Raw genomic sequence first — 17,287 nt, 5'->3', positions numbered from 1 at the left:
TACTCTATTTATAGATCAGATCAATGTGTAAAAACCAGAGACGTTAGAGTTAATAACATAAACATGACTCATTTTAAAAAGATTAATAAATACATTTTAATAAAACACACACATGATAGAGAGCACTCTGAGGTCATCAGACACTCTGAGGTCATCAGACACTCTGAAGTCATCAGACACGCTGAAGTCATCAGACACTCTGAGGTCATCAGACACTCTGAGGTCATCAGACACTCTGAAGTCATCAGACACTCTGAAGTCATCAGACACTCTGAGGTCATCAGACACTCTGAGGTCATCAGACACTCTGAAGTCATCAGACACTCTGAGGTCATCAGACACTCTGAAGTCATCAGACACTCTGAAGTCATCAGACACTCTGAGGTCATCAGACACTCTGAAGTCATCAGACACTCTGAGGTCATCAGACACTCTGACGTCATCAGACACTCACCTGATTTACCTTTAAAACAAACACACACTAAGATGATCATCAAACAACAAAAGACAACTGACATCTACGGACAAATTTCTTTGATTTAAAGAAAACTGTTGTAAATATGATGCCAGTTTATTGGTATTAATGAGCAAACTAAAGTTTACAGTCACTAAAATCAGCTGTTGCTTGATTAGAACTCACATAGAGCGAGATGTATTTACAATATTAAAAAATATATCACAACATTAAAAGTTTAACGACATTATTCAACAGTAACTTAGCAACAAGCAGAAAGAGGAAAAGTGTTTATCGTCCAGAGAAACACGATTTGATCAGATTCAGATGTTCAGCAGCGAGTCTGTCCGTTTCATCTGTGAATGAAGACAAACCAAACTAAAAAGAAGCAGTTCGTATAATTGTTGCTCTTCACTACGTCTCCTGGTTGTCTGTGGTGACTCTTCAGGGCAGATGTGGTATATTTGCAGCCACATGGAGGCGCCGCTGTTTATCCATCAATGTAAATATTTGACAGACGACATTTTATTATTCACATGAAACTAATCTTTGACACATTATTAACATTCTGTGTGTTTGTTTTCTGTTTTCTGCATTATTGGCCAGTCTCTAACTTGGTTCCATGAGGTTCCGTCTGCAGAGAACCAATCAGTGCGCCGTACGTAGAGAGGACCAATCAGGTTCCACCTCTTCACCATGTGACCTCGCTGCTCTGTGAACGATTCTGATACAAACAGCAACAGTCAGATTTTTACCTTTAGCTAACATGCTAGTCAGCTAGCTAGCATGCACGGTTAGCACGGCTGTTAGCAATAGTTATTGTTATTATTAGTGACTAAAAGACAGAATCTGTAGTTTGTAGGTTGTGGTTTATAAACACCAGAAGCGACGTCGCTCGGTGTTATAGAGTCCCGCCCTCACACCTGCGCTGTGATTGGCTGGAGGTGACACACCCACTGCCCAAAGGTTGACGCCCAGAAACATCCCGGACACAACAAAATAATAAAATACAGGTAGAAGACAAAGTGTTTCTGCTCATTCTGCCTTTAATTTACTGTGATGGCAAACATGTAATATGTGATGTACGAGATATATTCAGGCTGCTAGCTGCTGATGCTAACGCTGCCGATGCTAACGGTGCCGATGCTACCGCTGCCGATGCTAACGCTGCTGATGCTAACGCTGCCGATGCTAACGCTGCTGATGCTAACGCTGCCGATGCTAACGCTGCCGATGCTAACTGAGTTAGCTGCAGCAGAAACATCTGAAACACTGACATTTTTCAATGTTTTTTTTAATTGTCTTGAATTTTGTTATGAACTGTATCATCAGTTCACATTTGTCAGTTTTTATGTCTGAAATTAAAACATGTCTGCACCCAAATATCATAAAAAAAACTTATCAAAATGAAAAATAAGTTGAGAAGCTTCTGTCTGGAATCCACCTGATCAGGAAAACCTCATTTCAACATGATAAGATTTGATATATTTTAAGATTATTAATATTTAGAGGACATGAAGGTGTCTGTTATTTGAAGCTTGGACACTGCAGGGTCAGCTTATTATTTATTGCACCGAGGTTTCAAGCAGCATCTTCATCAGACTCACTGTTTGTTTGTTTGTTTGTTTGTTTATTTCTACATTTGTTCACCTTCAGCGGAGCAGCTGCTCTCTGGTCTGGATCTAACTGTGCTATAATATCAGTATTAATACCTGGAAACCAATCAGAGTGCAGATAGCACATTAACGTCTCCCGTGAACCATCAAAGTGTTTTTAAAAATGTGTTTAACGAGGATCCTTAAAACTGAAGCAGCCTGTTCTTCTTCTACTGTCTGAAATCTTAATGTGTTTATTAAATGGAAGCAAATGAGAGAACGACACAAACATCATTTTTGAAAAAGGCTCAGTCATTTTTTTTTAAGCAAACAAACAAGGAGGAAATAGTGATAAATACTCAACATTTCTCTTCGTGTCAACAAGGTGCAGAAACAAGTATAAAAGCTTCCTGTGACTGTAACATTCACCAGTATCGACCAAACACAAGTTGTGAATCTTATTTAATTAATTTACTTAAATTATCATATGTAATTACAACACTTCAAACCCATTTACTTCATCATTAAAAAGGAACTCTGACGTTTAGCAAACTCGTGCAGAGTCTCAGTGGTTAGCCTAGCTTAGCGTAAAAGACAGGAAGCAGAGGGAAACTGTTAGCCTAGCGCCAACATCACGTGTTTTCAGCTAACGATCCATCCTGCGGTCAGCTGAGCGTCGTCAACAGAACAGTAAATACATCCACCAGTGAAGCGTCGCCGCCGCCGCCGCAGGTTTCTGTGTTTTTAAATGTCAAACAGTGTTCACACTTCTTCTGTCGGTGTGACAGAAGATTCAAACTCGCTAACAAGCAGCTTTTACCACCAACATACAGATGGCACATCAAAATAAATAAATCTGTAACAAAACAATGTTTATAATTCACTTGAAAGTTTGTCAGATCAGGTTTAATTAGATTCTTTTCAGTTTGAATATTTTAATGTTTTTTCAGATTTATTTCAATTATTTGATTTTAAGAACATTTGAATAATAAAGAAAAAGTAAAATTAGCACAACAATAAATAAATGTGAAGTCATGTCTATAATTAACTCTTGGGTTAACTTTATGTTTAATTCTTTTTAAATTAAGTTTACTTGGATACTTTTTACAGGCTTGTTTCCTCACGACTGAATATTTTAATTAATTAGAATTTTAAAAACTTCTTTAAAGCATTTTGAGTGGAATAAAGAAAGAAAACTGACATGCACAACAAAATTACATTCATAATTTACTTTTAAGATACTTCTTACGTTCAACTTTTAACTGTTGAACTTCATTTTAATTGCAGGAGTTGATTCCAGGAGAGTCTTGTCTTTAATTAAAGAAACACTATGCAGGATTTACCTAAAACAAAACAACGTATAGACTCCAGCGACAGTAATCCCTCTCACCTCTCTGCCTGTTTTTCATTATTATTTTGGGCAGCGGGTGTGTCGCCGCCAGCCAATCACAGCGCAGGGTGTGAGGTGGGGACTCAGCTGTCACAGGATGTAGCTCTGCAGCAGCTCCCTGCGGGGGGTGGGCGGGGGGGGGTGTTGGTGTGTTTATTTGTGCTTCAGAACGTAACATTTCTCTGATTCATTATCAAACAAGTGGAACAGTTTTGGATACATGGACCCCACTGGTTAAAAAACGTGTTTATTTGCATACAGAGCGAGGTGACAAGTGGTCGTTAATTATTAACGTATGTTAATATCGGGTGTTAACAGGAGCCGACTCCAACAAATCCTGCATAGTGAACCTTTAACTTTCAAGATAATTTAACTTCTTTTAAAATTAGATTCACTTTTAGATTTTTAGTTTCCCGGTAACTATTTAAATTCAAGTTCAGGAATTTATTTTGGCTCAATTTTATTAAACACAACAGTAAATAAATACATAAAGAAATAAAAACATGTCATTAAATAAACGAATAACAAAATAACTTTTAAGATAATTCTACATTTGGTTTTTAAAATAAACATCATTCAGTTGAGTTTCCTGTTGATTTTTTTTTTCTTTCAATTCATCTTTAGTTTAATTTTTTTTTAATTTTTCAGCTTTATTTCCTGAAGCACTTTAACATAATAAATAAAGAAAACAGACGTTCGTGTTAGAAATACTTCAGTTGTTTTTATGATTTACTCACTTTAAAGAACTCTAGTTTTTCTCATTTCAGTTAAACTTTAAACTTCAGTATTAGTTAAGTTTGTTTATCTGTTGTGCAGCCCGGCTGATAAAAAATATGATAAAGTTTTAAACATAAACAAGATAAACAAACAACAAAAATCAACATCAGCGTTTTCTGGTGGACAAACGACGTAAAACTGTCATCAGCTCTAATCTGTCATACATGAGTCAGACATGTGTCATACATGTGTCAGACATGTCATACATGTGTCATACATGTGTCATACATGTGTCAGACATGTCATACATGTGTCATACATGTATGACATGTGTCATACATGTGTCAGACATGTCATACATGTGTCATACATGTGTCAGACATGTCAGACATGTGTCATACATGTGTCATACATGTGTCAGACATGTGTCGTACATGTGTCAGACATGTGTCAGACATGTGTCATACATGTGTCAGACATGTCATACATGTGTCATACATGTGTCGTACATGTGTCATACATGTGTCAGACATGTGTCATACATGTGTCAGACATGTCATACATGTGTCATACATGTGTCGTACATGTGTCATACATGTGTCAGACATGTGTCGTACATGTGTCATACATGTGTCAGACATGTGTCATACATGTGTCAGACATGTCATACATGTGTCATACATGTGTCATACATGTGTCAGACATGTGTCAGACATGTCATACATGTGTCATACATGTGTCAGACATGTGTCGTACATGTGTCAGACGTGTCAGACATGTCATACATGTGTCATACATGTGTCATACATGTGTCAGACATGTGTCAGACATGTGTCATACATGTGTCAGACATGTCATACATGTGTCATACATATGTCATACATGTGTCATACATGTGTCATACATGTGTCAGACATGTCATACATGTGTCAGACATGTGTCATACATGTGTCAGACATGTGTCAGACATGTGTCATACATGTGTCATACATGTGTCATACATGTGTCAGACATGTCATACATGTGTCATACATGTGTCATACATGTGTCAGACATGTCATACATGTGTCATACATGTGTCATACATGTGTCAGACATGTGTCATACATGTGTCAGACATGTCATACATGTGTCATACATGTGTCAGACATGTGTCATACATGTGTCAGACATGTGTCATACATGTGTCAGACATGTGTCATACATGTGTCATACATATGTCATACATGTGTCAGACATGTGTCAGACATGTCATACATGTGTCATACATGTGTCATACATGAGTCATACATGTGTCATACATGTGTCAGACATGTCATACATGTGTCATACATGTGTCAGACATGTGTCAGACGTGTCAGACATGTCATACATGTGTCATACATGAGTCAGACATGAGTCAGACATGTGTCAGACATGTCATACATGTGTCATACATGAGTCAGACATGTGTCATACATGTGTCATACATGTGTCATACATGTGTCATACATGAGTCATACATGTGTCATACATGTGTCAGACATGTCATACATGTGTCATACATGTGTCAGACGTGTCATACATGTGTCATACATGTGTCAGACATGTGTCAGACGTGTCAGACGTGTCATACACGTGTCATACACGTGTCAGACATGTGTCATACATGTGTCAGACATGTGTCAGACATGTGTCATACATGTGTCATACATGTGTCATACAGCTGCACATGTGCGGTAAAGGTAAAAGCGTCGTTAGGTGCGGTGGACAGGTACGGTAGGAATCATCAGCTGGTGAACACCTGAGCTGGAGGCTTGAAGATGTTAAAATGTGGTGACGTGATGTTTCTCTGAAGTCATCCGCTGGTCCCGGCAGGAGCGCCGCCATGTTTCATAGCTGTGTCATTAAGGCTGAGGAGGAGGCCGGAACAGTGACGCTGACATCATAACCGCCAGACAGATGATGTCATCACACCTGAGCAGCGTCTGCTGATGTCAGCGTGTACCTGTGCGTCCCTCCGAGTGTTTTTAATCCACAGGAGAGCGAGCTGATCCCCGCTGAGTCGTGGCGGCGAGGCAGCAGGTGCGTCAGTCAGTGTTTTTATCTCGCTAAACGTCACAGTTTAGACGCCGGCGTCCTCTCCGCCTCCTCTCTGTCCACACTCTGCCCGTTCATCACCGCCCCTCGCCCCGTACCGACGCCCAACACCGCCCCAGTATCCTTAGCGAGCGGGGACACCGGGTTGAGCCGTCCTCTCGCGGCCGACCCGGGGAGGAGGTCGCGGCCGGCGTCGGAGGACCGGGGCGGGGGGCGGAGTCTGGAGGTGACACAGCGCGGGCTGGGGCTGATGGAGGACAGCGTCTGCTGGCTGCCGTTCAGGAAGGACGAGTTGTTGGAGCCCTGCTGGCAGCGGTAGTTGTAGTACGCCTGCCAGCCCTGACGCTTCCTCTTCCAACGGCAGCGCAGGATCCTGATGAAGGCCTGAAGACACACAACACCTTCATCATCAATCATCGGATCAATCAACTGATCAGCTTCACCGATTTGAATCAGGACCTTCAGTATTTGGAACAAGAGGCTCCTGAAAAATGTGCAGCTGATATTTTAACGTCAGATACGTCTCACATCAACATATCTATCTTCTATCTGATCAGATAAATAATCAATATGCTAGGACTGATCGGACTCCTGGGGTCCGTTTCACAAAGCAGGTTCAACAAACTCTGAGTCTAATCCTGAACTCTGAGTTGATCTACTCTGAGATAGGAAACTCCGAGTTTCCGGTTCCAGAACAGCTGATTTGAGTCAGTTTATTCAACTCGGAGTAGTTTCACCTGGAGTTAAGCGCGTGCACCACAACTATAAAAAGCCAGCATCAATTGAGCCCCGATTCAACGAGTCACCATGGCAACGGGGAAGCGGAGGGCTGTGTTTTTCGCCCCACTAGGGCTAGAAATCTTAATGCGATAATACGGCGAGTTTGAACATGTTTTCAAAAAGAAGTGCAACACCGCTGCAGCTGCAAAAGAGAGGGAGACGGCTGCTGCTCGGGTCAATGCGTAAGTTTAAATGTAGTCCTTTGCAATCACAATAATATTACAGAGGAAAACTGCTTGATTGGTCGCCTATTAATTTATTTCATTTAGGTCCAATCCCGCGAGGGAGAAGCGCACTTGGCAGCAGTTTAGGATAAAATATAAAAACATTGTTCAAACAGGTGAGACCTCGGCATAATCTCATGGGGGAACCTCATTTTGATCATGTTTTACATTGTAAAGTAAATATTAAGTGGCTGTTTGACTGTGCAGTTGTTTTATCCCCAACATAATGCTGGTTTCACACACATAAATGTCTTCTCATCTACATCATGTTCTGTTAAATAATTAATCCTATTTAAACTAACACAGACTTCTACTCAGCCAACAGAAAGAAGGCAGATGTCCGTAAAACGGGTGGTGGTCCAGCACCGCCACCTCTAACGGAGGCAGAGGAGCTGGCCATAAGCCAGACTATAGGAAGGCCAGTGGCTGGCTCCGACACTGTACAAAAAAACTTCCGTTTGCAAAGAAACACAGCGCAACACACAATATCTGCTGGGATGTGAGAGCATGATTACGATTAGTAATGTTGCAAATGTAAGGACGGATTAGGTTGTGTATGTAGATGATGGACTGTGACGTGAAACGGTATCTCTCAAAAAGATAATTGTCTGGAAATGCTAGAACATCTATGCGTGGTCTGATAACCACCTCTCAACGAATATTTAATTCTCTGCGCAGTAATGCTGCACCTTCATCCACGGGATCGTTATCAAAAGGACATGCCATGTTAGTGAAAAAGTCGCCACCTACTGTGCCTAATGGACTTCTAATATACTGACTCTGATTTTTTTAATGATTTTTTTAAATGACAGACGGCAGAACTAGGCTACGCCAAAACTCGCCTGCTGACTGAATGAATGAGGAAATCAAATGGAGTGTGTGGCTCTGAAAGAGGGCGGAGACTGAGAGAAACTCGAGGTTCATTGAGAAAAACCTGGTCCCGACCAGGTTAGGTTCATAGAGTCTGTTACTACGGTAACTGACCGAGAGCTTAAGTTACCCCTCTCTCTGAAACAGGCTAGAGTTATCCCTCTTTCTCTGGTTTGAGTTACCTCCCTTTTTGAAACGGAAAACTCAGAGTTTCCCTCATTTCAGGGTTAACAAACTCTGAGTTTTCACTAAACCCGCTTTGTGAAACGGACCCCTGATGCTGAGCAGTTACCTGTTTGAACTCTCGGCTGTAGCAGGGGTAGATGATGGGGTTCAGGCAGCTGTTGAAGTATCCCAGCCAGAAAATGACTTTAAAGAAGGTTTCAGGAGGCTGCAGGCTGCTGTTGAACGAGCCTTAACACACAAACAAACAAACAAACAAACAAACAAACAGATAAGGGATGTCAGTGATTAATCTGTTAATTGGTATTAATAATTTAATCAATTAAAATATATTAAAAAGACGACACAGAGACGTCGGTGTAGATCTGCTGTAGTACCTGTTTGTGCCACTGGGTGGAGCCTGTTACTGTTTATGAGTTACAGGTGTGTTTGTTTACCACACAAACAAAACGACTGTCAACACGTCAACAAACTGCCTCCAAACATCAAATCAGTTCTTCTTCTACACTGAATAATCGTAATTTTTTAACGTTGCTTTACTGTTTTCACGCTAATGTTGCTTTATTTTGTTTTCACGCTAACGTTGCTTTATTGTTTTCACGCTAATGTTACTTTATTGTTTTCATGCTAACGTTACTTTATAGTTTTCAAGCTAATGTTGCTTTATTTTGTTTTCACGCTAACGTTACTTTATTGTTTTCATGCTAAAGTTACTTTATTGTTTTCATGCTAACGTTACTTTAACTTTATGCTTTTAAATAAAACCAGAACATAAACATTCATAAAGAGGCACATTTTGAGAAGGATCGTGTGAATTTGGTATTTAAAGTATAGAAAAGTTGAGCGGCTGGTTTTGAAAACGAACCGACAGGAAGAGTTCTACCAGCTGATCAATGGACAGACTGATTGATGAGTCAGGAACTGATCAGCAGGGACGTTTCTGCATCATGTGACTGAATGTTGGATGTTGTGCAGAAGCAAATCAGCTGCAGGTTGAACTTTTCACCACCAGAGGGCAACGTTTACCTGTTATATAACATCATCATCATCATCATCATCATCACTGACTGGGATCATGTTGCTGATATTATTGATCAACACAGTTTATAGACGTTTATTCTGCTTGTTTTTTATTGTTTTATAATATTCAAGAAGAGATCTTGATCTAAATGAGATTTCCTGAATAAATAAAGACTGATAATAATAATAATAATAATAATAATTAGATTAATAATATTGTACAGTCGTACATGTCTGAACATCACAGCAGTTTGGAAACTGTTAAACTGTTGGAAACGTCTCGTCTGTCTCTGATGTCACCGCTGAAAGGACGATAACGAGGTTAAATTACAATTAGTGTAAGTGAGAAAAAAACAAAGACAGATGGACCGTAAACATCTGCAGAGATACAAACTCCTCTCTGACCTGCGGATGAGGCAGGTGATCTGCAGTATGTTGGCAGGATTTTCGAGGATTTTTGGGGGATTTTTGGAGGATTTTGGAGGATCAGGTTTTGATGTTCTTCAGATAACGTTTCTCCTGAGCATCAAGGTGGATTATTTCTCCCTGAACATGGACTTGTAAGGCCATCCTGCCGCCTCAGGCTGCGCTCTGACTATATTTGAAGAATTTTACTGTTAAAGCTGACGTCCGCCACGGGAAAAACATGTGACACCTGCCCATGATGCATCACTGTCCTGTAAAAAAAAAAAAAAAACAAAAACAAACACCAAGTTTGGAGATTCTCCGTTCCAAACAGGATGAAGCTATTTCAGTATCAGTTTGCTATTTTAGTATCAGTTTAATGGTGTTTTCATTTCTTTTTTCCCTGCTGCTCGTATCAACTCTCAGATGTACGTCACCATGGAAACAAGCGTCCGCTAAATGAAATAGTTCTGGGTTTTCCTCGTGTAAATATATCACCGTTCTGTTTCTGTCCATGTGAAAACTCACATGTGCTTTTCTGAAGCGTCACTGTTTCATCTGTGGTGTTTGTATCTAACGTCAGAAACCCATCAATAGAGTTTGTATCAGTTTAGTGACCAAATATAAAAACAGCCAATAAATGAAGATGATTTTCTATCTTTTTATTTGTTTGTTTGCATGTCAGTCAAGTATATTATTGACTCTAGAAGTGATAAAGGTAACTTCCATGGTGACATTTAAAGGGTTTAAACTACACACTAAATTATTTTTTTACCACGGCTGATTTTTTCCAACAACACACATAGTTTGAGAAACTTTTCCAGGTCAAGAGGAGCTTTATTTATTTCTGTCACAGTCAGAGTTTAAGATCCGACGGATTTGCAACAAGATTTTCTGGAATGTCGGCGCTCCGTGATTCCTGTCAGCTCAGTTCAGGACTCCTGAAGGTTTTTTGTGTTTCCTGCATCGGTGGAGACGAATCCAGCAGCTGATTTATGTGTTTTGCCGAACGCATGTATGGAAGGTGAACAGTGCCACGACGAGCTACTGAATGAAGGAGACGTCATGTGACCGGTTGATCAGTGTGATAAGACGGTATAGATCTCCAAAAAACAAGTTTTAGCATTTAAACACTTGGAACAACTGCAATATTTAACCTTCATGGTAAATAATATTATACAAGATGTTATTTTTGGTTTCCTTATGATTAAGACAATGACTCTAATTTGATTAATAATTAATTTTTAGAAAGCTTATAACTAGTTTCAGCTCGAAACCTCTGTTAGCATAACAGTAATTAGTAACCTGTTAGCACCAGAATGTTAGCAAACAACATACACAAAATAAACAACAACAATTAAACTGCCTTGTTGCCACTTTGGACTGTAATCCGTCCTGTTGACTCTCTCTCTCTCTCTGTGTTAACACTGTTTACTGGCACCATTGACGCAGCGTAAATATTTACACTGACAGTAATCACACTCGTCTGTTCTTCTTGATTATATTAAAGCAGAAGGAATGAGTTGACTCATCAAAACTACACGATTTCTTGTATTTTAATCAGAAGAAAACCTTCATTTAAGCTCAATTGAAACACATGATACAGTTGCAGAGCTGAGAGAGAGAGAGATCAGCTGGGTGTTCAGCGGCGCCTGAAACACGAGGATTTAATGGAGATTTATGGACGTGAAGGATTTCAGGGCGCAGAGGCTGGTTGATTTAAATACTTTCTGTTTTTCCAAAGTCTCTGATAACAGAACCGCTCACAGCTCAGTAAAGAGCAGTTAAATACCACTGAAAAGTAAAGTTTAGTAGATTATAACCTGCATTTAACGACACATGATGACCACGTCTTCATCATATAACTGAACAGGGAGAATCTTTTACATGAGCTGCTTCCACCTGCAGCCTGCATGCATCTATAAATATCAGCACACCGATAACTGAGAGTTTGAGTCATTCCCTTCCCGTCAGTAAACACAACCAAACTAAACTAACTGTGTATATTCACAGCTTTAACCCTGTTAACTGGAGACACTCAGTCGGACGCGTCACGGTTGCTCGTGGCGACGACATCTGTTGAAAACACAAACATACCGTCCTGAAAGCCCTTTTCAATTTAACATTTTAATCAACACGTCTGTGTTTGCTCTGCAGCTCTCTGAGCTTCAGCAAATCAGAGCTAATTAACCTGCTTCGTCACTGTTTGTTGTAGATGTGGTCGTTAAACTGACTGGTTCAACGAGGCCGATCTGACGGTTATGACATAATCCTCCCTCATTTACATGTTGAAACAGTGACTGTAAGAATGTTGAACCTTTCATTTCCTTTAAAAGTATAAAAGTCACTGTGAGCTTCAAGCTTTCTGCTGCATCGTGACGGGTGAAGACGAAGATGAAGACGTGTGCCTGTGTGGTTCCTGCATGCATGCAGGATGAAAATTAGCAGTGTTGTTTAACAGGATGGAGGTCCTGAGTCCTCCTGGGCTGCTGATTTACTGAGGACGCAGTGCAGATCATGACTCAGCAGAAAAGCAAACGCCGCATCACTGAGACTCTAATGAAACTGTAGAGAAGTCAGATAACATCCAGCTGCAGTCCCGATGGTGGCGCTACAGGAGATCAAACCCATTAAACTGTATCTATAAAGAGTCTCAGAGTCAAATATTAAATGTTTGGACTCGTTCCATCCTCTTAAAGCTATAATATGTAATTATTCCACATTAAAATGTCTAAAAACAACTAGACCTGTGTTATATATGTTGTTGACTTGTGTATTTTCAAACTCAGAGAAATCTGTAATTTAATCAAAGTAACGGACCGTTTCATTTGGTCGCCTGTCGATGGCGTCATACCTCCTCTACCAAAGAGTAAACACGCACCAGATGCATACGGCGGCGCTGTGTTTGTCCGCTACAATGGCGTCTACCAAAGAGTAACTTACACACATACAAGATAATACATCGGTGTTGTGGTTGTTCCACACAAACTGTTATAAATGGACTTTTATTCAGTTTTAAGACACATTTTCATGATAAATTTAGGTGGTTTTTAACTATATCTTTTAGCAGGAAGAAGGATTTTAGTCATTGGACGTCTGGATCTTAAGTTATCAGAGAAATAAACTGGACAAACGTTAGCAGCAGCTCGGCTAACAGCCCCTCCAGGAAGTCCGCTGGTCACCAAACATCGTCAGAGAAATATTGATTTTTTAGGTGAAACAGCTTTAATTAATATTTTTAACGATTTTAATCTGCGTTTACGTTTGTTTTTGGAGAGGAGGAGACTCTGCTGAACGTCTGGATCTAAAGTTATAAGAGAAATAAACCGAACAAGTGTTAGCAGCAGCTCGGCTAACAGCCCGTACCGGACGATGAACACTGGAGTAATCCTATCCCACTGAAGCTGGTTATTTAACAACGAAGACAACAACTCCCATGATCCCTTGCTACTTCACACCGTCATCACACTCCGTCTCTTGTTATTGTTTTGGTTGAGACTCCTATTGTGCGTTTAAAGTGAATATTTGAGTCTCTGTGTTGTATTTTAAAAGCTTGTTATATTATCCATTGTGTCAAATCTTCATCTGAAAAGTAACTAAAGCTGTCAAATAAATGTAGTGGAGTAGAAAGTACAATATTTCCCTCTGAAATGTAGAAAGTAGCATCACATGGAAATACTCAAGTAAAGTACAAGTACCTCAAACTGTACTTCATTAAAGTACTTGAGTAAATGTGTTCAGTTATTTCCACCTCTGTAATATCTCTCACACATAAAGTCATAAATAAACTCCTCACACTCACACTGATGAAATACTTTTACTAAATATGAAGAGTCTTTGGAGGTTTTTGGCCCAGTTGGAGCAGATTTCCTCCTCGGAGACGTTTGGTAAAAACAGACTCGGATCAGTAAAAATAAACCTGGTTTGAACCTCGGCAGAGTTAAATCCTCTGATCAGAACTCTGTTTCTCTGAGCATCAGACGGCCGATATTAAAGTTTACTCGTCTCTTATGAAAGCCGCCGTGGTCTAAAGGTCACCCGTAGCCAGAGGCATTGTGGGTAGAGAACTCAGCGACGGCTAAAACCTCAGCTCAGAGAGTCTTATGCTTTAAATCTGTTATTAAAGCAACTTTTTAGAGGTTTGACTGTTGACTCTGAACTTCTCAACCACAGAGTTTCAGTCTGTTGTTGACTCAAACGTCCTACAAGGAGCCTCACCAACTATTTTGATAATCAATTTATCGTTTTAAATCATTTTTTAAGACAAAAAAAAGTCTAAATTCTCTGATTCCAGCTCCTTAAATGTGAATATTTTCTGGTTTCTTTAGTCTCTGTGACAGTAAACTGAAGAAGGAAAACATTTTTCACCGTTTTCTGACATTTTATGGACCAAACAACTAATCAATTGATTGAGAAAGTAACAGATTAATCAATAATGAAAATAATCGGCAGCTGCAGCTCAGTATCCTTCAGTTATGTGTCTTTAATACCAGAGTTCAGTCTCTAAACTTTGTCCATGTTTGGAAATTTTGACCCTAAATGTGTTTTCTGAGTTTTGTTCAGAACATAAATTTAGTTGTTAAGTTTGGCTTCGAGTTTCGTCTCCGAACGTATTTCCTGTGTTTAGTGTCAGTCTGGTTCTTCACTTTAGTTCCTGAGTTTAGTTCTTCACTTTAAATGAAGATGTAAACTTGATTGAAAAGGCCTAATAAAGACCAGTTTAGTGCCTCAGTGGTGTTTATATATCATATCCTACACTAAGTGCTGTTGTCAAAGTCATCATCCTCATCATCATCAGACCTCTGTCAGACTGTGTGAGGAAGAGGATTTGTGAGGATCCTTCAAAGGAGCAAAGATCTCAGCGAGTTCTGCTCTGTGACTCATCGGCTTTGACACGATCCGTTCAGTGCTGCCGAACACAAACAGCTTCCTGTCAGACCGCACTAATCCAAGCAGACTCAGCTGTAATCTGTGATATCAGCCGGAGGGAATGTCTGGCATCGCTCCACCGTCCATGTTGTGGGAAATCCATCACAGAAAATAAAGAAATAACGAGAGTGTTTACCTTCCTGCCCTGTCTCTCTGCACTGAGAACGCTGACACAACTACAGACACGTCTGGGGTCTGTCCTGGAAACGCTGGCTGCTGATTGGCTGCTGATGAAGCATCGTGGTTCAGGCCAAACATTAAAGCCACGAAGAGAACAAAGGGATCCTAGTTCTCCATGTGCAGTTTCTGAAGAGTCATCGATTAACTCTTATTGTGATGAATCTGGACGTAAAGTTTTTAAGGGTTTATCACCTTGTTGCCCTGCGCTAACAGAGCTAACACAGCTACAAGAGCTAAGAGAGCTAATACGGCTAACACAGCTAACACGGCTAACACAGCTAACACAGCTAACACAGCTAACACGGCTAACACGGCTTACAGAGAGCTTAAAAGCTTTTATTTTGGGTTGGTGTGTTGGTGTTTCTTGTGTTGCTCTGTGGTTTTATCTGCTGTTGGACCAGTTCACAGAGGCAGCAGAGGAGACCGTCTGACGTTTAGATGATAAATGTATTGATTTTGGAGCCTGAAGCAGAACAGAACCAGATGTGATGCAGCTGAATTTATTGTCTTAACAGGTGAAATGAGTGAATAGCAGAGCTGAAGCTTTGACGCTATGTGGGAGTTTAAATTATTTAAGAACAAATGGAACAAAATGTCTCAAGGTTTTAGACAAATTTGGTTGAGTTTCATGATGAAGCCACAGATGTTATCAGTTAATCGACATATTTATCAGTGCAGTCTATTTTAGAGCTGAAACGATTAACTGATGAATCAAATTAGATTCTGAAATGTGAATATTTTCTTCTTTTATGGTGGAAAATCTTTAAACCTTCATTAACTGATGTTTAGTCTCCATCAGATACAAGAAGTGAACATTAACTCTGACTCATCATCAGCTTTTAAGTTGATATGTTGAACTTGTTAGCAAACAGTTGCTTATTTCCACATCCAGCAGCTACGGAGCAACATTATCGTCACATTGATAATGTCAATAATTACTTGTGGCGTTCCTCAGGGTTCTGTTCTTGATCCTTTATAGTTTTAATCTGGTTCAAGAAACTTGACATGATGTTTTTTGCTCTCTACCAACTCCTGAGGGAAATATCTGGCTCTTTAGCTGCTAAATGCTCCACTATGTTCACCAGCTAGTCTACAGCTAACTGTGAGCAGGTAGTGTTCAGCGGCTTTTTACAGCTTTTTCTCTCTGAAAACGATAAACAATGAGCTGAAACTCACTATAAAGCTCCGTAAAGCCGAGAGGAGCTGCAGAGTCACTACGAGCCACAACCAACACATTACTCACTGTATAGATCAGTCTGAGGAGCAGAGAAATATGTATTATTATATAAATGTGTTATTATATAAATGTATTATTATATAAATGTGTGTTATAGATGCTTTAAAGTACATTTTAAAGCAAAAATACAAGAACAAATCACTTGTTTCAGCCTCTCAAACATACATATTTGCTGGTTTTCTGAATGACGACTTGTTGGTCTTTAGTAAATATTGATGTTTTGCTACTTTGTGGATGTTTAACAGATAAAAGACGATCAATAGTATTGATTAGATGTGTAGTTTATAGATAGAAGCTGATCACGTACTGATAGGCAGAGCCAGGAAGAAAGGCAGCCAGCAGAGGATGAACATGCCGACCACCACGCCCAGCGTCTTGGCAGCTTTCTTCTCTCGGGAGAACTTGAGCAGTTTGACGGTGAGCGTGCTTCGTCCGGCCGAGGCCCCGCCCCCTCCGGCCTTGGGGGCGGAGCATAGATCGTGGATCTGCTGGTTCCTGCAGTGGATCCTCAGGGTGAGCTCGTTGGAGTCCTCCTGGCGCTCCTTCATCATGCCGGCCTCCAGGTTCTTGGTGGTGCGTTTGGCTACGATGTAGACGCGGCAGTACATGGCGAGGATGACGGCCAGCGGGATGTAGAAGGAGCCCAGTGAGGAGAAGAGGGCGTAGAAAGGCTCCTGGGTGATCAGACACACCGTGTCGTCCTGCAGAGCGACCGGTTCACTGTGTTTAGTTCAGTCACGTGATCAGACGGAAAACACAACACAACAACAAGAAGAACAGCAACAACAACAACAACAACAACAACAAGAAGAACAGCAACAACAACAACAAGAAGAACAGCAACAACAACAACAACAAGAACAGCAACAACAACAACAAGAAGAACAGCAACAACAACAACAGCAGCGTTTTCCTCTAAATGCTGCGTGTTGTCAAACTGATGACGACGTCTTTTGTCTATTTAAGTCTCGAACTCTCAGCTGCAACATTTAGTTGATTAGTTGACAACTACTATAAATTAATCAATAACTATTTTGACAATTGATTAATTGTTAAAATTCTCTGGTTCAGCTTGTTAATGTGAATATTTTCTGGTTTCTTTATGACAGTAAACTGAAGATGTGATGTTGCATCATCGGCTTCAGGAAACACTGATCGACATTTTTCACCATTTTATTGATCAAACGACTAATCAATGAAGAGAGAAACTGCAACTATTGATTC

At 40.2% G+C, this 17,287-nt stretch overlaps 1 protein-coding gene across 4 annotated transcripts in view; it reads right to left on the bottom strand.

The window, feature by feature from the left end:
• Positions 1 to 5,779: 5,779 nt before the first annotated feature.
• The window catches only part of LOC122995124 (alpha-1A adrenergic receptor-like), a 17,959-nt gene continuing 6,451 nt past the window's right edge, over positions 5,780 to 17,287 (bottom strand). For all 4 annotated transcript variants that reach the window (XM_044370148.1, XM_044370150.1, XM_044370147.1 and 1 more), the window contains 3 exons: positions 16,371 to 16,764; positions 8,402 to 8,523; positions 5,780 to 6,619 (listed from right to left, as the gene is read on the bottom strand). In XM_044370148.1, coding sequence (XP_044226083.1) covers positions 6,254 to 6,619; positions 8,402 to 8,523; positions 16,371 to 16,764 — 882 coding nt within the window. In that variant the 3' untranslated portion in view covers positions 5,780 to 6,253. The remainder of the gene's footprint in view (positions 6,620 to 8,401; positions 8,524 to 16,370; positions 16,765 to 17,287) is intronic.

This window comes from Thunnus albacares, chromosome 13 (genome assembly GCF_914725855.1).
Source record: "Thunnus albacares chromosome 13, fThuAlb1.1, whole genome shotgun sequence".
Taxonomy (NCBI): Eukaryota; Metazoa; Chordata; class Actinopteri; order Scombriformes; family Scombridae; genus Thunnus; species Thunnus albacares.
The sequence above is the reverse complement of the archived record's forward strand: the minus strand, read 5'-3'. Positions and strand labels throughout refer to the sequence as shown.